This window comes from Pleurodeles waltl, chromosome 9 (genome assembly GCF_031143425.1).
Source record: "Pleurodeles waltl isolate 20211129_DDA chromosome 9, aPleWal1.hap1.20221129, whole genome shotgun sequence".
NCBI classification, from domain to species: Eukaryota; Metazoa; Chordata; class Amphibia; order Caudata; family Salamandridae; genus Pleurodeles; species Pleurodeles waltl.
Genome location: NC_090448.1, coordinates 1059655122 through 1059678114, shown reverse-complemented (window position 1 = coordinate 1059678114; position 22993 = coordinate 1059655122). Strand labels below are relative to the sequence as shown.

The window sequence follows — 22993 nt, the reverse complement described above, 5'->3', positions numbered from 1 at the left end:
TCATTTGACAACAAACCACAAATGCATGATCCATGTAATTATTGCCATTTTTATACCACAAACAGAGTAGGTGACCAACAGGGTGCTATGCATTATGGGGAGTTTTGGGAGAAAATACATATTGTGTTCAGCAAGTGGCAATTTACATTTTTTAAATTACATTCCACATATTTGCAATGGCATTCCCATATTTACATTTCTAAGGCAGAGGAGGATTATATGATCTGCCGAAAATCCGAGGACTTTCAGTCAAGTTCTGTGGCTGGGATTGTAACATTAGACCTCCTCGTCAATTTCCAATGGCACACACTTAAGACATGCTAGAATATTGTTTTCTAGGTCCTACCACTCTTCCAGTCTATTTGGTTTAGAGGCATATCTTATAGTAAAATTATGACATTCTTTGATCACAAACTGCATTTCCTTATTCAAATGCAGTACTGGTTGTTTAGTTTTTTTATGGCTGCATTCAGTGGCTCTTAAGTGAAGCAGATTTCTGGTGTATGTATAGTTGAAGTGCCCCAGATTGAAGTTCAGGGAAAAATATGCCTTTTAAATGCTTGATGACAGGTCTCCTCTGAGATGCCTCGGATTACAGATGACACAGGTAATGTTTGCTTTAGAGCGGAGGGTCTATGGGGTTTTAATAATAGTTTGAATGGAATGGTTTGAGACAGCTTAAGCTGTTACTTAGGTACAGAACCATTTTAATTAAGTATTTCCTTAAACTCTTCAATTTTCGCCATCTATAACTTTACAAGGGCTACCATTCCCTTTCACGTGAGAATAAACTGTCAGTGTCTGAAAAAGCATTAGAAACAGCTTAAAACCGTACCACTGTAGTTTACAATCAACTCATTAGAAAACAGTCCATTTATAATCCCCCTTAGTTCAGATTTCTACCGTACAATGTTTCAAAATGAGCCCCTCTGAGACTTCTGCTCACATATAATTTTCCTTCATTGAATTAGTCTCCAAATTCAACAAATTCTCAACTCTTTGGATTTAAATCAATCTGTGCCTGGGTACTTTTGTCACACTGGCAGACATATAAAGCTATGCATACAGTATGGGAAGTGTGTTGGATGGTCTCCGTTCTTCCATACGGTTCTGGAACACACTCTCACTTTCCATAACGGATAGGGTTGCAGTCGCAAAAATAGTCCTCCTGCCATGATGTCTGTACAATTTCCAAAATGCTTTGTGTCCCTTGAGAACTAGTACTTATAGACAGCAGACTAGCCCCCTGTTGTAGGCTGGTAGGAGGAGCAGGGTTGCACTGGAGGTGTTGCAGTTCGATCAGGAGGAGGGGGACTGGGGCCTCCCAGACTTAGAGTCGTATTATTATGCGGCCCATATAAAATACACCACTAAGTGGCTAACTGCAGAGAACAATTGGGAAAAGCAACTACTGAGAGACACATATGCCAGAGGTTCTCTATCTGAGCTGCTCATGAAGGGCAGCGGATGAACGGTGCATACTCTTATATGAAGTGGCATACTGAAAGACTTTGGGAATAGATTGCTGCTAGGGTTCTTATACAACCGTCCTTTGCCAGATAATTACATTTCTGGGATCTACAACCATTCCGGCATATAGGCAGGGATATGACGATCACCCAATGGAGGGAGGGGGCTGTGAGTTGAATGGTGACCTATATCTGGGGAGACATAGTAACTTTTCAGGAGAAGCAGGACTCATTTGGGGTTGGACCCAGGCAATTTCTAGAATACTTGAAATTGTCTAGTACTGCTAGAGAGATTTGGACAGATTTCCCCAAAGCCCCTCCCCCTTCTAATACTCATGGAGATATTCTGAGGCTGAGTACAGGGCAACATTTGGTAACGCTAATGGACAAAGCCCTGAAACTAGACAGGATCATACCAGTATTGAAGGCTGGGCGCACCTATAAGAGCTCAGCTAACCAATAACGATTGTGAGTAGCCTGTGAGATGATTAAAAAGAATTGATCTACTGAAATTTTTAGCACTACACCTACTTGACACAGAGTAAAATTTATCGGATTAGATCAACAGGATGCTCAAGATGTGGGGTTAATGGAGCATCTTTTCTGCACTTGTCATGGACCTTCCCTGTGACACTCATTCTGGACAGAGGTCATTGCAAGTTCACATAGAACGACAGGGATTCAGCTAACTCTTTCTCCACAACATCGTTTACTAGGCATTACTGTCAGACCTAAACAGAAGAAGACACAAGATAATTTTGTACAGCTCGTGTTTTTGTTGGCTAAGAGGCGCATTGGTACTGGATGGCTGAGTAAGCGGAACCCAAGTCTTAATCTGTGGTAAAGGATACAATGGAATGAGCACTAGCTGAGGGAATACATATTAAAACTTCCAGGAGTGATGAAAAGATAGTGTAATACTTTACGATATGGGATAATGCTAAAGTTTTCTCAGATGACTCCAAGTGCTACACAATCTTGTAGGTGCTAAGACTACGGAAGCACTGAGATGTGTACAGACTATATGCATAGTCCTATGAGCTGTAGAGGTCAGTCACAACCAACAGAAGGCCACTGCATTTCCCAATCATGTATTACACACTATGTTAGCGAAGCAGAGTAGGTGCATGCAATAATGTTTTGTGTAACTGCAAAATTTGTAGTTTTGTTTGTTTTTGAAAACTGCAAAAATAATGAATTTAAAACAATATATAGTTCATAAAAAGCCATGCCTTTTGATTGGTTTTCTTTTAAAAATCTTTCTGTGACTTTTTAGGTAGCTCGAGTTATTCAATGCTTAAAAATTGAAACGAAGATCCAATGTTAAAGAACAATACACATTCGCAGAAGAACCATCGGATATGGTTCCAACCACCGAGATGGAGGTATAAAGAAATTACAAGCAATCAAAAGAACTAAGATGAAGACACGCAGCGGATTACAAGTAGGGCAGTTAGTATCACGGATAGGTCTTGTATGCATCATATCTTATGCATTACAGAATTTAAAATAACTTTAAAAACACTATCCTCTAATTGACTGCAACTTAGGAATAAAATTGCAAGACAGACTTTTAGGATTCTGACACTTACCAAATGCTAAACTTACACACAAAAAGTTCACTGTATTTTACCGATCACTTGGAAGTATATAAAAATCGTTTAACTTTAAAGGCATAAAGTCACACGATTGAGTGACTACTGAGAATGCAAATGGCACACTGTAGTGGGCTCTAAAAACCTAAACAACTGTTTCCAAGATGTCAGTTAATCATCCAGAGAACACCTTTCTAGTTAACACTAGGTGACTTAAAAAAAAAAAAAAAAAAAAAAAAAAGAGTTGAACAAAATCTTATCAGGCTTTATCATCGGATATCACAAAAGTGCCTAATGAGTCCAAGGAGGCTATGTAGAGGCAGTACGCGTATTTTAATATTTCTTTTAACAGGAGAACTACATTCATTTACGTCATTCATAATCCAAAGCCAGTAAAAAGTGATTATTTACCTGTCTTCTACTGTTTTGTTGGAGGGATAGAACACTTTGAAGGAAAACCCACTTCTTGGGAAAGAACCCTGCAATACAAATAAAGCTGTCTGTAAATTAAAGTTTACCAATTCTCATACCATCTTCTTTAAATTGCTGCCATAAAACATCATATGCAGCAACTATAGGATACCACTCGGTAAATTAAACTAGGCCTGCAAAAGTTGTCAGATGTTGGATATGGAAAACAACATTTACTGGAGTGAAATTGTTGGCCGCTTTTAGCACTTTTCTACATATAGAACTGGAAAAATCAATGTGTTTTAATTAGGACTACACTACCTCATTCCTTACCAAAAAGTGTTTAATAATTTTTCACAAAATGCTGCGAGGCAGCAAAATATAATCTCAAACCAATAGAAAAGGTGGACGAATGGCGTTGCAAGTTGACATGACTAGCTTGGTAAGATAAACTATTTTCCTGTAAGAGACAAAAAATGTGAGGATATAAGGAGATTACTAAATACACTTACAGAAATGTCATATTTTGTGTCTATTTCTCTTGTCCCACGCTTTGTGTGTGTGCGTAATGTTAAACATGCTAAGCACTTTGAAGTGATTTTTGAAATGCATTTCGAATGTAAATAATCATTCTACTGTAAGCTTCTAGTGAGCTCTATCTTTTGAACTTAAACTATGTTGTTATTCTGGTTTGAAACAAAACCTACAAGATAGTTATTGATTACATTTCAGTTCATTTTAGGAAAAACACACATTAAACCTGCTTAAACACCGTCATCTCCTTTCACTGGAAGATGAGCAACATACATTTCCAGCCTGCAGTATGCTCTGTACCAATGCACTGCCTTACTGCATTGTGAAATGCTACCCAACGACTGACAAGAAAAGTACAAAACACACTAGAATATGGTTATCCACTAAAATGAAACAGACCTATGTTGTAAATCAATAGAATATGGCCAACAATCTCTCCTCAAGTGAGGCGGTCCCAATGCTTCAACACAATGTGTTACTGGCAAAAGCTTTATGTGAAACACATCTCTGTAAAAGAAAAGGTACGCTGCCATCTTTCCTAGCTCCAGAATGTGGTAGTAAAAAAGGCTCTGCAGATTAAATTCAAGCCTGCTAACATTGTATTTGACTTTAAACAATTAGCTGTGCACCTTCACACCATTGTCAATAATCACCAAGAAGTGCCTCTTCTTATAGAACGCCTACTCTTTTTACTGTTGCTACAAAACAAATTAAAATCAAAGAAATATATGTAAACAAAAGTTACCCTTACAGTTATTTGATTTAGTCACAAATTTCTGTTAATTTCTAACCTCACAAATTGAGACGTTCTCAGTATCTCAGTTCGAGGGAACCACTGTACAACATTACCATTACACACAGATTTCCGAGCAATATCGAGTCACTCCTTGTTTGGGTTCTTTGTTTTATCATTTGCTTGACAGCGTTCTCTTTTATCACAATGTTGTGGCACTCGGCTGACGTGATGGCTCAGTCACCTATGTCCTTATAAAACATAGCCCTGAAATGTACTGGGAACAATCATTTGTTTGAATACAATTTATAAAGGAGTTCTGCGTATCGCTATGCAGTCAACTTGTTACCGCTCAGAAGTTTTTAGAATCATGTATTTGGACTATTTCGCACCTTTCAGTTTCAAAGAACGCCTTGGACTCTGCCTCTTTTAAAATATTTTGGATTTACTTAATTCTAATACAAGATCTGTTTAGTATGTATTATTCAGACATTTTCTATGTAACTGATTATGCATCTCAGGGATATCAAGATTCATTAGGTCGAGCATGAGACTTCATGAAATATGCTGAGTGTACCGCACTTTCTAGACTGAAGATCATTAGTCTTTGCCCAAGGACAGGAGATCCGTAGGTAGATCATTCTAGGCAAGTTATATCTGATCCCCATCATCTTTATGAGAGTAATTCTTTTTAGTTAATGAAATTCCAGATTCCCATTTGCATTCCTCGTACCTTTTTATTGTTGTCTGAGACAAGTAAAGTCTAATTAGGGCCCTGGTTCCTTCCATCAGATTCCCTGGTAGTAAAATAGTTACTCAAGTCCTTATTTTTTCATTTGAAATGGACGGTCTGTGGCCAGTGGTCACTATCTTGACGTTCAATGATAGAGAAGGAGGTCACAAAATGAAAAATTGAGCTGTGACTATTACGTAGTCAAGTAATTTGCTTTTAGGGTCAAGAAAATGGGTCAGCTTGGCCGGAACATCGGCTTTAATCCTGCCACTTAGGTTGTTGGCTATTGAGTTTACAAAGATTTTGCACCAGAAGGTAGAGCTAGTCATATTATCGGACTTCCGGGTTATTCCAGTCACCTGAAGCATCAAATGGTGTCATAGAAGGTTCCAGTATATCAGTTAAATCTCTGGTCTCTACCAGGATTGTATTTGGACTCCTGGTTATTTTGTCTTCATTTAATCGGATTAGCACATGTTCAGTTGAGAGCTTATATATTCGGTTTAGAGGGATGTATATGTTGCACAAAAGTATATGAAATAGGACATTAGTTCTTTTAAACTCTATCTCTAAAACCTAGATGTCTTCAGATGCAATAGGTACCACTGTCACTTTAAGATTTAAAAACAATTTAGAACAAAGAGTAGTTAGACCTAACAGTAAGCAGTCTCTATTTGGAGTTTGATTGCTGGCTTTATCCAGGAAGATTAATGCCTTTTGTGGATAGAGTATCTTGAACATTCTTAAATACAGAAACTATCAATGACCTCAATGATTTACTTAGTTTCTTTTTATGAATCTCTGCCAGGTTTCAAGACAGAAAGGATGTTAAAGACAGAGATGAATTAATTCTAGACCTAATTTGTGATTTTTCTTATTTTTCTCGGAATGAGGCTGGTGTTTCCCAGAAATCTTTGCCTGCTTGCCTCCAATTTTGCTGAATTCGTTTTTTTTGGCCTTAGGATTCTGTGCACTTTACCACTGCTAACCAGTGCTACAGTGCCTGTGCTCCTTCCATAAAACATAGTTTGATGGGTATATACCTCATTGACATATTTAATTTACTTATAAATCCCTAGTAAAGTGGACTACTTGTGCCCAGGACTTGCAAGTTAAATGCTACTAGTGGGCCTGCCGCACTGCTTTTGCCACCCACTTAAGTAGCACTTTAAAACATGTCCCAGGTCTGCCATTGCTGCCTGAATCCACTGTTTCACTGCCATGTCGACTTGCCATGCCTTAAACTTCCTTTTTATTACATATGTCACCTCTAAGGTAGGCCATAGGGCAGAGTGGTATATAATTAAAAGGCAGGACATATATTTTTAGGTTTTACATCTCCTGGTAGTGAAAAACTCTCAAATTCATTTTTCATTACTGTGAGGCATACCCCTCTCTGCTAACTCCAAGTAGTGAGTCTGGAGTCAGGGCACAAAGGGAGGGCCTTTCTGCACTTCAAAACCCTTCTCTGAAGTCTCTCCCACTTTAAAGGTACCACTGGTATAAAAACTGGATTTCAGACCCTACCCACTCAGTACACTTCTGGACCTATGGATACTCTGCCAGGAAGAAGGACTGCTGTGCTGCTACAGGGACTGCCACTCTGCTGGACTGCTGCTCTGGAAGAACTGCTTTCTTGTCGTGCTGGCTTGCTGCTCCCTGCCATCCTTGCCTGGATGAGAAGGACTGGACCTACAACACTTGAACCCAGAACCAGAGTGACTCCAAGGGCTTGCTGGCTAGTCTCCTGTTTTCTGAAGTTTCGGGGACACAAAAGACTTCCAACTCATCACCTACAGCACCTGGACTCAACCAACTTTGAGTCTTGCCCCTTCAAATGGTGCCAATCAAGTCCTGGGTCCTTGAAAGTGGATATAAAGTGCTACCCAGCCATGAATCAACGCATTAAAGCTGTTGCACTGCTCGGAACGAGTGCATCTCCATCAATGCCAACTCATTGTAGCTGCTGCAAGGATCGAGGACATTGCATCGTCGACTGCACAGCAAATCGCCTCAATTTCTGATGCATTTCTGATTTTGCGTGGCTCGGAGCCAACACATTGCCTTTATCCCAAGAAACAGCGACAACGCATCGCCTCCTCTGCTCCTCACATCCTCTTCGACATAGACGCAAACATGATATTGTTTCCGCAGGCCAAGGGTAGTACCTGGATCCGACCCGCACTCCATTTTCAGATTCGACCCGTTCTAGCGCAACCAGATAGCCCTGGTTGGCGCTTTATGGTTTTAAGCACTACATTTCAGTTTATTTTGTCAAATTTCATATGTCAAGTTCTTCTTATTGGATTTTTGTGATTTTGGTCTTGTTTTGTTAATTAAATTAAGCTCTATTTGTCTAACTGGTATCTTTTTGTGAGGTGTTTTCACAGATTTACTATCTGAAATGTTGCACAAATACTTTACACATTGCCTGGCAAGTTAAGTCTTACTTCTCTGTACCAAGCTACCAAGGGGTGAGCACAGGTTAACTAAGGGTGTGTTTCAGGCTTACCCTGACTAGAATTGTGGTTCATGCTTAGGCAGGGTGCATACCTCTGCCAACCAGAAACCCAGTTTCTAACAGCTATGATTATGTGTTTGATTTACTTGCCAAGGCCCCTGCAAACCATGACCAATCTTCAGTTAGCAACATTTGGTAATAGTGTTATAAGCTTGACATTAATGTGCCTCCCACCTTCAGGTAAGGCCAAATCTAATATATCTTCCCAACCTGAAAAGAGGGGTTTTCAAGTGTTAGTGATATCATTTTGATCAGAATCATTGTTTGTTGGAAAATCAATAACTAAATTGTTACTGTTATGAGTGGATTTCTGTGGAGGGATGGTGGATATTTCAGAACTTGAGGGCATAAAACAGTTATGTCCTACTTTGTTTATATATCTTTATGCTCCTAGACCAAAGAATGATTTCACTTCATGTGACATCCACTTTACTTGTGTTAGTTAACTAAACAAGTCTCTACTCTGCCAAAATGTCCCCTGATTTTAGGTGAGCCAGGGAGGGAATTACTTAACGTAATTTAAAAACTATTTCTCAGATCAATATGTAATGATATCCTTCTATTATATAGTTAGGTGAAAAGATCGAAGTGCAATCCGTTTAAATTTCAGATGGATTTAGCTTTGGTTGTTACTCCTCCTCAGCGAGTATTACTCTTTTGTTGCATGAACCCAGTGAAAATATATTGCTCTAGATTGAAATTTACTTCTTTTTTGTAGCTCTGGTGGTTTGACTTCCTTAAAAAAAAATCTCACTTTTTGTCACTCCTTCTTTATAACACACAATGGCAGTCGGCTCACTAATGTCCTATAATTTCCAAACTGTCCGATTATTTGCAGGTATCTCAAATGTGTGAGGTGCGAATTGACTTCCGGACCCTTCTTACTAAGGTCAAAAATGAGAAAAGCTGGGGAGATCTTGAATGTTTTAGTCTCATGTTCTGTTTTTGAGGTTGCAACAATTTAAAGAGAAAGCATTATTATTATAAAGATCAATAGATCCATTGGTCCACACTGATTTGTTTTGACAAGCTTGGTAATATGACTGATTGATTTTAAGAAATATTTAAAGGAGTGATTTGCGAAACAGTGTTTGATGACATTTTCTGTAAAAGCTGTCTGACGAACAGTCGGAATTAACTCTATCTGTCAACTTTCATTAGATTTTTTACAATTTGTTTTTTTTTTCTTCTTGAGAGCACTTTTTCAAAAGAAATATTGCTGGGGTTCTATTGATATAAACTCAGCCTGCTTCTTAAGCAATAATATTAAGACAGGATGGTGCAACAATTACTGAATTTGCTACATGCAGTGGTGTTCCATATCTCCCCAAGTGTACTTTATAGGGTAAATCTTGGACCATCTCCCTGGTGACTTCTTTTGTCCTGATCAATGATTATACCAAATTAAACAATCAGCAATTCCCTTAGTTGATCTCCGTGTTTTGGAAGATATTGTAGTCTCTATTTTAAGTGAACGAAAGTTGAGTGCCTCCACTGCTGTGGTCATTAATGCTACCATGAAGTTCAAGGCAGAGGAAAAGTAGTATTTTCATCAAAAGCATATAGGTCATCTTGGTTCAGTTGGTTTCTAAGAATAAATACAGGACTTTGACTGCTTGAGAGGGAGAGTAAGATCAGCTTTGTCCTAACCAGTTGCTTCTGTGTCTCTGTTGTTCCATGGGACAGTGTTTCTTGTCAAGGCGTGATTGGTCTCATTACTCTGGTTTATCCTTTTTAACTCTGTAGTAATCTATAGATCAAACTGCTGAGTTTGGATTTGTGGCCAGTATCAAGCTTTCAGTTTGTTTGGTATGATTTGTAGGAGACTCTTGATCCTGGGTCGACAGATCCTTGGGAGGATGGGTTAGTGTTTGCTCCACTACAATTTTCCCGATTGGTGCATGTACAAGTTCCTTTATTGTGATCAAGGAATTAACTTCACAGGCTACGGATAGCTTGGACTTGACTTATGGGCAGCTAAACTGCTTGAGAGTCCTACTTTGCTACAAAAAGAGAGATGACAACTGTAACTCCATAATTTAACTTTTGCAACAACTAGGTATCTTTTAGGGAACACAATGGAGTGGCCACAGAAGCATAAGAATTTGTCTACTTAAAGTACTCTGTCTGTCTGTGCTGCTAGAACGGTCATCTGGGTTTAAGGCAGGTTAAAGAATCTTTCTAGTGATTCATTCGTCACTTGTTGGCTGTTAGACTTACCTCAGTTTTTTTGTATCCTGGAGACATGTTGGTCTCATTCTAATATTAGTATTCTAAAGCTTATAGTCGACAGGAGAATTATGCAATTCAAAGGCATATACATAGGGTGGAAGGAGAGTTTCAGTCCAGCACATACCCTCCCTAACTAGACTTATATTCAGCTAACAAAAAGTGTAAAGATCCTTCATGACAAAAGGGGGTTCCAAAGCCAACAGTGAGGGACTGTACCCAATAACTCATCAAGGGGAAATGGGGAACACATAAGGAATGTCAGAACCAGATTGAGGTCTTATTGGCAGATGACAAAAGTGGTAGGAGAGGGGGGGGGGGGGGGTGGTCTGGAAAGGTTTGGAAATGGCCGTCTAGTTGAGACGCTCCACCCGACAGCGGGCCCCGGACCGGGTGGGGAGACGCTTTGGCCCTGTGCGCGCCCCCCCCCCTACAGAACAGCCGGGAGCTCATGGGGGGCAGCGGCAACCGGGGAGTCCTTTGAACTGAGGTGCAGGCGACCCGATCTTGCCTCCCGCGGTCCAGACGACAGCTGGGGACAACGCTTGGACGCGAAGCCGCGTCCTTGCGTGAGATCTCCGGACCAGCGGGCCGCAGAGTGGAGGAGAAGGAAGTACAACTCTGACCGATCCGGCCTCGGACATGCCGGATGGTCGCCATGCAGGAAGCCCGAGACCGGGGCACCCCATCTACCCTACCTATCACATTCTCAACGCTCCATGGGACTGGCTGGACGAGAGAGTGTGTCCCGCATCCCTGCCCGAGACAGGGAAGGTGCCAGGTGACTGCGGGGCAATAATGGTGTTATTGGAGAACAACTAACGAAAAGGAATACTGCCCGGGTGCACTAAAAGCGTGACCCTCACGACACACTCTCACATAAAGGGCACTACACGGATGCACTCCTGCGGCATCGGACTCTCATCTCGGAGGGGACCACTGGAGGCCTCACGCACTGCATCCCCTGAGGCTCACCCTGCGTGGATACCTTCATCCTGCCCCCTCCCCCCCTTTCCTCCTTTCTAACATGGAGAACTGTTTTCCACAGCGCCATGAAGGAATAACGACACAGGGCCTCTTCAAGATACCAACAGGTATGGGGGACACCGCGCTAGCAGTCTTGCTTTCTTTTTTGCCACTCGGGATCAATCACCGGAACTTTGTTTTTTGCTCTACGACTCTATGCTGCCGTCGCTGCAAGAGGAGGGGGTTGGGGATGCAGCGGGACGGCGCTAACCACATCTCTATCCCGTGGAGGAGAGGAACACAGAGCTCTGGGCGCTGACCCCCTCCCCTGTCTACCCCCCCCGCTTCTTCATCTATAACCTGGGTACGTCTGTCACCACGCACAGGAGTGTGGACCGTGATCTATAGGGCGTGCGGTGATCACAGCAGAGAACCCTCGACGCTGCGGAGTGCGTCAACCCATTGGCCGCATAGCGTAGCACGGAGAACTTTCCACCTCGCTTGGAGCCTTTTTGTGCCCACAACCCGGCGATGCCTGGGGGCACATCATCCATTAAACAATTGGGAAAGCCGGCTAGGCAATTGCTCTTCTCGGAAGCTCTGCGACACTCTGAACCTTACCCCCTATATCTCAGGGACACCGAACCAGCCAGCCCCGCGCCATGGTGGATACCTCGCAAGGCGCAACCATGAACTGCATCCTACAGGAGATATCGGCGGTGGGCCGCAGGCTTCAGAGGATGGATAGCATAATGGTCTCCCTAACGGAGGATACAAAGTCGATGCGTCTGGATATTGTGGGCTTCCAATCGTGGATGACTGCCCTGGAGCAGCGGTTGACGACAGTGGAGACTCAGGCCACGCTCGTCCCGGACAGCGATCAAGAGCTCTTGTATCTCTGCAGCAAGGTCATAGATCTAGAAGACAGAAGCCGTAGGGACAATGTCCGCTTTCTTTGCTTCCCGGAAAATATAGAGGGAGCGGATGTGCAGTCCTTTCTAAAGACGACCTTGCTCCAAGTTACTGGCCTGACCTTTAACCCCCCTCTGGAGTTTCAAAGAGCACACAGACTGGGCCCTAGACGCCGCAACGGGGACAACCACCCACGATCTATCATAGCCTGCTTCTTGCGGCACATGCAGGCTCTGCAGCTTTTGCAAAAAGCACGCATGCAGGGTCCTTTCTGTATGAAGGACCACCAGATACGGATGACGGCTGACTTCTCCAAAGAAACTAGCGAGCGCAGAAAAGCTTTTCTGGCCCTGCGACCCCGTTTGCGCCAGCTGGAGGTTAAGTTTGGTTTATTTGAACCGGCAAGGATGTGGATCACAAAGAATAATGTATCCAAGGACTTCTATGACCCGATAGACCTGAGTCTTTACCTCTATAGCTTATTAGACCGCCCTATGAATACAGCCACCCTGCCCCAACCTCAGACTTGGACTACGGCAGCCCTGAACCCACTATCAACGGAGCCTGCTCTCAAGCGACCGGACCGCGACCCTTCAGAGGTCCTGAACAGGAGCAGAGACCTTGAAAGACTCTCAAAGAATCATGATGACAGGGGACAGGTGTTGCATGTGGTGGCAATGCATACTCAAGTGGCAGACAGAGACAAATCCCGCTCTCCTCTTAAACCACCTGCAGCGCCTAAATGAGAACAAGGGAACTGGATACGTAATCTCCATACTGCTACTGGTGACACCATCATTCTGTATATGCCGTAACGAGCTTCCCATCACGGCACCTGGCAGATGAGTATTGTTCTTTCCTGTGCTCTGTTTCTCCTGTTTTGAGTTTGGGAGACACTTCCACTGGGTTGCAGCTCAAGCACAGCGGACACTCTTAAGTTCTACCCTTTGTCCTGCCTCAAAGACCTTGCAACCTGCACCCAGGTTGATTTTATAACCTCCCCCACCTCATGGTTCCTCACATAGCGGGACCAGACTGTTCTTACATGTTATCAGTGGTTGTTTGCTGTTCTCTCTACAAGTGTTACTATTATAGATTAGAAAAGGTCTCTTCCTCCCCACCTCCCCTCCCCACACACTGAGTCGCTGTGCGAGATACGGCAGATCCAATTATGCTCCTCCTTCCCAGCTACCTCCCCCTCCTTTCCCGCACCTTAGCACAGATGCACCGTACTACACTTGGGTCACATTGTAGTGGCAGGGCAGTGGGACCATTGTCCGACCCTCAGATTCGGTGTGACCCATGAGAGAGATGTCCCTCTTCCCCCTCCCCCCCCGCCTGCTGGGACCCTTCGATCCAGCGCATCCTGCCACCCCCCCTCCCATTCACACCCTCTCCCTCCTCTTAGCCAGCGCCTCGCTCCACTCCCCCTCTCTTCTTCATGTATTCACTGACTCCTCCACCACTGTGCTTATACCTCGCCCCCCCACCGCACTTGCGGCACTGACAAGCCCCTACTCGTTTATTTGTGATTCTCACCCGGTACCCCCAGTGTGAGTCTTGTTGCGGGATATGGCTGCTATATGTATAGACGATAGAACGGGACACCGGCTTCCTTGGAAAATCATAGACGCTCGCCCTCCCTGGTTGTGGGGCCCGCTGGTCGGGATAGGGGCTTCGCAGTCTGGGCTTAGACCCGCAGACTACAGTCACCGTAGCACGGAGCTTTCGTGCTCCGCAATAGTTCCCTCTGCCCCATCCCACCTTTTTTCTTCTCTCCCCTAATTCTCCCTTGCTATTACTCACTCGTTCTGCCGTCTGCAAAACCCCCCCTCCTCACAGCTCTCTTCTCTTACCCCCCCCTCCCGCTCTTCTCCCTATCTACCTTTCTATTCCATCCTTCTCCCTTGGTCGTTCTCTCTTTGATTTGTCTTTTGGCTATCCTACCTCTGTCTTCTCTCTGTACCACTCCCTCAATGCACCTGGGCTGCCCCTCTTCCCCCCTCCCACCGCTCTTACCCTTTCCGCCCCTCCTTCCCGATTTAAGTTCTCGGCATCCATATTGTCTGCCCTCTCGCAATAGTGCTATCTCCTACCCCCCCACCCCCCCAACAGATCACTTTATTTTTTTGTTCTTGTCTCTTTAACTGTCCTTGTATTAACCATCACCTTCCCAGCATACGCCTGCCATTCTCTATTGCTACTCAGGTGCTACCTACGCAGCCACTCTACCATGACTGGATCTCCCCAACACCACCTACCCCAGTGCGGATCCTATCCTGGAACGTCAATGGACTGACCCACTTCATAAAACGGAAAAAGATACTCTCATACCTTCAATCGAAATGAGCAGATATAGCTGCGCTACAAGAGACCCACCTCGATAGAGAAGAATCTGCTAAATTGCACTAGGATTGGGTAGGAACAGCGTTATTCAGTTGTAGCCCCACTTCCAGAGAGCGAGATGGAGGTGCCCCGCAAAAATGTGGCATTGCCATACTGGTGCGAAAAAATATACCTTGCTTGGTTTCTAAAACGTGGATAGACACGGAGGGTCGTTATGTGTTCGCCAAACTTAAGTTTGGAGACTCCTCCCTCTGTGTGGGATCCGTCTATGCTCCCACAGGCTCTAAGTGCCTGTTTTTCGTGTAACTCAACAGCCTATTATCAGAGATAGGGGCACCAGATACATCATAGGAGGAGATTGGAACCTGGCCAGGAACACAGTGTTGGACAGGACTGGCCCCTTAGATGTGGCCAACAACGGTGATAGGGCCCTCCAGTCTGACGTGATGCAGGATAACGGTTTAGTGGATTACTGGAGACTGACATGCCCGACCGATAAAGAATACACTTTCCTGTCGCCGGTCCATGGCACACAGTCCCGGTTGGACTATTTTCTCATCTCTCATGGCCTCGCGGCGCAGGTGGCGGATGCTCGGATACTGGAGGGTGGCCTCTCGGACCATTCCCCAGTGCAAATTGCTTTCCAGTTGGGTCTGATGTCCCCTGGCCCTAAGCCCTGGAGATTGGCAGTTCACTGTTATCCCTCCCCTCAGGGCAAGGAACGAGTGCAAGACCATGTATCCACATATGTCCAGAACAATCAGGGTTCTACTGATTCTCAGAGAGTCCTATGGGCAGCGGCCAAGGCAACCATGCGGGGGCAGATGAGAGATGCTGCACTGGCAAACAAAGACAGGAGAGCAAAGCAAGCGAACCTAGAGGAAGTTATACGTCAGCTGACGCGGCAATACACGGATCACCCGTCCCTCCTTGTGCGCAGACGCTTGGAACGGGTCCGCATGGCGCTTAGCGACCTCCATACCTCGCAGGGCGAATATGCACTGCAGAGCAGACACTATGAGCAGGGGGAGAAGGCTGCTAGCAGCCCAACTCTGTCAGAGGAGGGCAGCTCTGGCCATACCAGCGCTCACTGCCCGCTCTGGAACAACACTTATACGTCCACAGGACATAGTTAACTAGTTTGGATCCTACTACCGTCATCTATATACCCCTGAGTTGACATCCACACTCGATCACATCGAAACCTTCCTCTGTGGCATAATGTTACCCTCCCTCTCTGCAGAAGGCCGCGCCCTCCTGGAAGGAGATATCAGCCAGTTAGAGATATTGCAGGTCATCTCTGGCCTCCCCTACCACTAATCGCCTGGTGAAGACGGATTACCAGCGGAATTTTATAAATGGGCAGGGGACGAGATGATTGACGTCCTTCACGGGGCGCTGGATGAAGCCTGTCGGACAGGCTCCCTGGGCCCGATCTCTAATACAGCCATGATCGCAGTCATACCGAAACCAGGAAGTGACCCCTTACTCTGCAGTAACTATTGGCCTATATCCCTCTTAAATGGGGACATTAAGATTCTAGCCAGCATTTTAGCGAGCAGTCTGCGTAAAGTTATACCCTCCCTTATCCACCATTCCCAGGTAGGATTTGTGCAGGGTCGTACCTCCAGAAATCATTTGCGTACCCTCTGCCACACCCTGTGGGCATCTAGGAATGCACCGGAAGCCGCCCTGCCCTTGTCCCTAGGTGCTGAGAAGGCGTTTGACCGCATCAAAAGACCATACTTGTTTGCAACCCTGAAGAAGTTCGGCCTAGGGGATCAGTTCATTTCAAAGGTCTGCCTCCTGTATGAGCATCCCACAGAGCGGGTTAATTGTGGGGGCTTTCTTTCAGATCCTTTTCTCATTCGCAGAGGGACCCGCCATGGCTGCCCCCTATCACCTCTTTTGTTCTTACTGGCTATGGAACCGCTCACGGCCACTATCTGCACTTCTCCTTTGATAAGGGGATTCACCCTGCCTGGTGGAGTCTCCAAAATTTACCTCTATGCAGATGACTCACAGTGGCGGACCTCGAGCGTTCCCTGCATGCGTTACTGGGGATCATTGAGGACTTCGCACCTATCTCTGATTTTTGGGTAAATAGGGGGAATAGTGAGGCCCTCCACCTTTCGCAGGTGACGACGAAGGCCGGTATACAGGGCTTTCCATTTCGATGGACACCAAAGCACCTTAAGTATCTGGGAATATTGGTCAAGAGAGGCTTGGATCATATGGTGACAGACAGCCTTACCCCTCTTCTCACACGAATGAGACTGGACTTGGACAAATGGACCCACCTGGGCCTCTCCATGTGGGGCAGAGTGCAGGCGGTGAGAATGGTTACGGTGCCACGGTTCACCTATGTTCTAGGCCATCTGCCTCAGCAGGAGCCTCTCTCATTGTTGCGCTCTGTGGATGCAGTGATTAGAACCTTTGTATGGAGCTCTATGCAACCACGTCTTGCTCATGGTGCGCCGCTCTTCCGGAGGAATGGGGCTCCCTTCGGTGGAGCATTATACCCTGGCTTTGCATTTGTCGTCCTTGGCTATGCTAACATTGGACATGACAGAGCTACCTCAGTGGTTAACAAGAGGAGAAAGCTCTGCTTTCTCATGGCAGAGGCCTAGAGGGACTTTACTGCGCTAGCCCCTCCATCCCTGCATCTATGAATCTGATACTGAGGGCGACACGAGCGGCGTGGAGAAGGACCCACCTCCTGCATGGAGTTCATACTTCCCTACATGCCCAAGCACACTTGTGGAACAACGATAGCCTGCGGATAGGGGGGAGGGTCTTTACTTGGCCGCTTTGGAAGGAAGCTGGCATAATCCATCTAGGCCATGTCCTGCAGGATGGGGCGATCAATCCCTTCGCCTCACTACGGGAGAGTTTCGGTCTTCACCCACGTCAAGAATGGCGACATCTGCAACTTAAACACCGCCTGCAACATAATGCAGACACTATCAAACAGGGATCTCAATCTTCACCTGTGATGCTTTACCTCCGTACGTGGGGAAAGCACAAAGGTGTCATGGCAGGTCTCTATGAGGTCCGCACGCGCCATAAGTTCTCACAACCCCTCTTGGAAAATCTCCATCTCCAATGACAAACTCGCCTGCGAAGGTCCTTCGACGCAGAGGACTGGGTGGACTTACTGGTAGCACTGGACAGAGGCACCCGTAAAGCTTGCTTGAAATTCTGCCTCTAAGATTATCTACGACTGGTATTGGACTCCGGTGAGACTACACAGAGCAGGGTTTCTCCCGCAGGCGACATGCTGGCGCTGTCTGGAGAAACTGTGATCTACTTCACATTGTTGTTGACTGCCCGTTAGTCCAGCCTCTCTGGGAGAGGATTAGCCTCACCCTATCTACCTCAATTCCGCTCCCAGCACAGCTGCCTCCCTCCCTTGTTATTTTACACAACATGGATGCCCTTCCGGCTTAATTGCGTCCTTTCCATAGACTGCTGCATACAGCACTCGCCACAGCGAAAATCTGTATCCTCTGTCATTGGCTATCGGCAGATCCTCCCACCCCGGCATATGAGAAGATCATTTATAACCTCCAAGATCAGGCTGCCCTGTTCCATAGGGTAAGGACCCCGTTTCTCGCTGACCCCAACCACCATCGATCCGTTGATAATGATCCCCTTCCCGCCTCTCCTTACTGTTTGATCGGTCTATGGCGTTGCCCGTGGCCCTGTAATTATAATTATATACCTCAACTCCCTCTTCCCCCCCTTCCATTGTTCCCATACACTCTTGCACCTCTACCCACTACACTTCCTCCCAGGCACTCCCTATCTCTTTCCCCTATATGCCTAACCTTCCCCCCTCTCCTCCCCTCCCTACCCCCTCTCCCCCCAACACTCTGCCCCCCTCTCTCCCCTGTGTTTATTCTCCTGCCGCCCCCACCCAATTCCCCTCCTTATTTTATTATATATTATATTATATTATTTTATTTTGTTTTTGTCTCTTCATCTTTGGGCATTTGTTGCTTACTTCTATCCTCTGGCTATCAACCCTGGACTCTTTACTGTTGTCTTTCTCTTCCTCCTCCCCCAGTCCTCTTCCCCATTCCCTCCCCCACTCACCCTCTTTTCCCTTTTTTTTTTCTCCCCTTCCCATGATAGCACAGTATATTGCTTAGTCGCCGCACTATTTACTGCACATTCTCTTGAAGCCCTTGTACCAACATACTATTGCCGCACCGCACTACTCGCTTACATTTGTGATAACCTGTGAACTCGTTGCCTCACCTGCCCTCCCCCCACTCCCTCCTTTCCTTACCCTCCCCTTCTCCCCCCCTTTTTTTCCTTCCTCCTTTGTTTCTATCTCTTTCTTCCTCAACCCATGATAGGCTGCCCCCTTTCCCTCTCTTATTTGTTCCCTTCATATTGTTAACTTTTAGCATGTAAGGGTCTAAGATCAATGATGCTTAATCTATGGTATCCCTCATACATTGTGGTTTGTACGATTTGCGAATATAGGGATCATGTGTATATATATATATATCTGCCTCTACATGTATATACTGTATTATATAGCCTACAGTCTGTGTTCCATGTTATCCCTACTATGTTTTGTACTTTTATTGCTAATAAAATAATTACAACACAACAAAGTGGTAGGAGAGAAACAAATATTGCTATCCCTTAAGGAAAAGTGTCACAACAGGTGACTTGAACAGTGAGAGCTGATCCTGTAGCTGCAAAAAAGCAGAGATGGTGAAAGGATAACCTTTAAAATGGTGGAAAGATAACCTTTAATGGTACCCAAAGAAAGGCCTTGCCGATGTAACGATGGCACAAACACCACCCCCGGCAAGAAGGTGGAAAGTGGATCAACATTATGGGAGGGACATCAAGTCAAAAATCTGCCCCAACGCCAGGTGTAACAGTTTTTGTTGAGGGGCGCCTGACTGCCAGGAAAACACCACAGATCTGGGGAGGAAGATTAAAAACATTCAACTGTCGCTGTTCAACATCGACCAATACATGTGGAGCATTAACAGGTTAGGGTGCAGAACCCTGCACTGTTGCTGTGACAGATGGTCCTTCCATAGGGACAGCCTGATCAAAGGACAGACGCTCAGGAGTTTAAGATACTAAACCCTCCTTGACCAAACTTGAGCCACAAGGATGACTTGGGCCTGGTTGGTCCTGATCTTCTTAAGAACCCAGGGCAGGAATGATATCGGCGGAAAGGCATACAGAAGTCCCAGGTTCCGGTCTATTCGTAACGGCTCTCCGAGAGAGAGCCGCTTTGGAAACTCTAATGCACAGAAGCACTGCCATTGCACATTCTCAGCAGTGGCAAATAGATCAAGCAAAGTTTCTCTCCATTTTCGAAAGAGAATTTGCACCACCTCCAGACATAGATGCCATTTGTGTGTCTGGCCTGGAGGTCAGCAATCCCACCAGACGCTGCATATTTTGGAAAATGTCCTGATGCTCCAGCCAAGCCCAGAGGTGTAGGGCATCATGGCACAAGGTCGAAGACCCCACTCCGCCCTGCGTGTTTCAATACCACATAGTGCTGACGTCCGTGAACACCTGAACTAGCCTGCCCTTGATGGATGGAGGAAAGCCTTCAATGCCAAACGGAAAGCCCTCTGCTCCAGAAGACTGATTAGAAGCTAAGAGTCCACCACCCAGGTGGCTGCGCCAACCCAGAAGTGATGCCTTGGTCACCACTGTGAGCTCCAGGTGAAAAAAGAAGAGGGGTCTGACGCTGATCTAATCGCAGTTTATCAACCACCACTGCAGATCTTTTGCAATCCCCTCTGAAATCTGGACCAGCTTGGAGGGATTTCCCTGGTGCTGTGTCCACTGCGACTTCATATCCTACTGCAAAGCCTGCATATGCCATTGAGTGCACTTCCTCAGCAGGATGCAGGAGGCCATCTGATCCAGCAGCCTCAGAGTCAGCCTCACCAATTTCAGGACTGAGGTTTAACCATCAGGCTCATATCATACCCAAATGCCCTCTACTCTCCACTCCGGAGGGTAGCCTCAGAACAGCACTTTGTCCAGAATGCCTCTGATGAACGCGAATATCTTAAAAGGAGTCAGGTGTGACCTTGGCATGTTTAAAGTGAACTCCAGCAAGTGCAGAATGTTTGCTGTAGTCTAGAGGTGGGTGACGACCACCTGGGGCAAGCCCACCATCAAAACTCAGTCATCGAGGTACAGAAAGACAGGGACCATTGACCTCCGCAGGTGTAATTCATCCACTGTCATCACTTTTGTGAATACTTGAGGGGTACGGGTGAGGCCAAATGGAACACAGTGAACTAGAAATACTTGTGGCCTACCATAGGTAATGACTGTGGGCCTACAGGACGTGAATTTTGAAATACACAACCTTAAGGTCCAGCGCTACAATCCAGTGTCTGGAATCCAGGGCAGTCAGAACTTGAGCTAAGGCCTTGCATATCTTTTTCTGTAGAAAGGCATCGAGAGGGCGGAGAATCTAGTATAGGGCGGAGGCATTTGTCCTATTTTGGCACCAGAAAGTAGCAGAATTAATAACCACGTCCTACTTCTGATGCTGGCACCATCTCTATGGCTCCTTTGGCAAGCAGAGCCTTAACTTCCTAAAAGAGCAAAAAGACAGTCCTTTGTCAGCTATTTTGCAGATGGTGGCAAGGTAGACCGGGCTTCCAGAAAATAAAGGGTATAACACCGTTGCATGATTTGGAGCACCCCTTGTCAGATTTTATCACTTGTCTTTGGGGCAGCTGGTGCCTGATCCTGCTGCCAAAGGGATATGGGTGTGCTGCGGTGAGGACCTATTAAAGCGGCACGAAGGTTGTGGCAGCTGGAGGGGTGTGGCCTGAACAGTACACTGGGGTGGGTTACACATACTCTTTAGGATCAGTTTCCCCGGCCAAAAAAAATACTGGGAAGCTTGCTGGGCTAGGGGGTAAGGGTGGTATTGCTGAAGCTCATGGGATCCCCGGCTGTAACCACAGAAGGGGAGAAAGGACTGCTGCTGGGAACCTAAGGAAAGGCCCAGGGATCTGGCAGTGACCTTGCTCTTCTTGAAGCACTCGAGCGCCATGTTAGCCTTGTAGACGAATAGGTGGAAGCTGTCAAAGGACATGTCTATCAGAGAAGATTGAACACCCTCTGAAACCCTTTGGACCTAAACCAGACATGGCTGCAGAGTGCAACTGTAGAGGCCATGGCCCTGCCTAGTGAGCCAGTGGTGGCTTGTCCATGCTGAATAGTGAATCTCACTGCAACCCAACCATCAACCAATGCCTGTTTCAGACTGGCTTGGCCTTCTTCTGGAAGTATGGGCAGCAGCAGCACAACCAAATCCCACAAGATGCAAGTGTATAGGCCCAACAGACATGCGGTGTTCACGGACTGCATGCTGCCGAGGCTTGTACTACCTGGCTCTCTGGAGAGGGATGCTAAAAAGAAAGGCTTGGGCTTCATGGGCAGGGCGATGCCATAGGGCAATCATTCCGTTGCACATGAGCCCTCGTGACGGGTTTGGCTCAGGCCCTAGGAGAACGTTATGTTCTTGGGTTTTCTTTAAAATTAAGGTCATCAGAATAAGTAAGAAAATATGGGGCATGTTTTGTTGCCAATATTTACTTTTTAAAAGAAAAAACAAATAAATGCAAGAGAACAAAGGCACATAAACATGAGCTTCAAAGAGCTGACAAGAAGTCTGCTACATAAAGGAAGCAGGCAGCTCCACTGAGCTCAGCACTGGTGGTAGGAACCATGGATCATTTTGATGGAACAGGAGGATCTTCATCAACTTGTAACATGCTTTTTGTGTATCTTCACTGCTATGCCTGTTGGATATGTTCACAGTGCAGACTTCAGGCCAGAAGGTGATATCTTTCAGTAGGCAGCGGTACTAGTCTACCACAAAATTCTGATATTTTGTTACAAATAGATATATGCAAATATGAATGTTGAGAGGTGGTTCTACCTACTTAATCAGGATAAAATAGATCTAGGTAGTGGATTACAACAACGTCAAGTATAAAACGTTCACGATGCCTTCAACATTGGAAACCACCCAAGAAAGCAAAGACAAGGGGTGTGATTTATTTTTGATTCACACATCCCATCAGACACACATAGTAATAACCACTATTTATTAGATTTCCATGTCTCTATGACCCAGAAGTTCTTATAAGTCAACCATCATGTGGAACTAAACAGAGACAGTAGTGGTATCTACAAAAGCAGAATGCAAGGAGTGTTATACCAAACCAAGTTGGTAGATTATGCCTCAGTTCTAAAAGTTGACTTCAAACAAAAAACACATTGAAAGCACCTTGCTGGCACATTGTAGATGCCAAGATTGACTGGAGTAAGGATTCAGGCTACCTGCAAAGGGCAGCTTCACCCATCATGCCAACCAGTGACCTACAGTCAGCCATTGCATACACTAAAATGTGGTTCTATGACACTTAATAAATGTTGACTGGTGACAATAGGTGATTATTAATCTTTCTATGATACCTGTTTTTTTTTTTTACTTTACTATGAAAAACTGATAAAATGTTA

General features: G+C 45.4%; 1 protein-coding gene across 1 annotated transcript in view; it reads right to left on the bottom strand.

Moving 5' to 3' along the window:
• POLE2 (DNA polymerase epsilon 2, accessory subunit) overlaps positions 1 to 22993 on the bottom strand; it is a 314242-nt gene that overhangs the window by 52076 nt on the left and 239173 nt on the right. The window contains exon 18 of the mRNA XM_069208700.1: positions 3476 to 3543. Coding sequence (XP_069064801.1) covers positions 3476 to 3543 — 68 coding nt within the window. The remainder of the gene's footprint in view (positions 1 to 3475; positions 3544 to 22993) is intronic.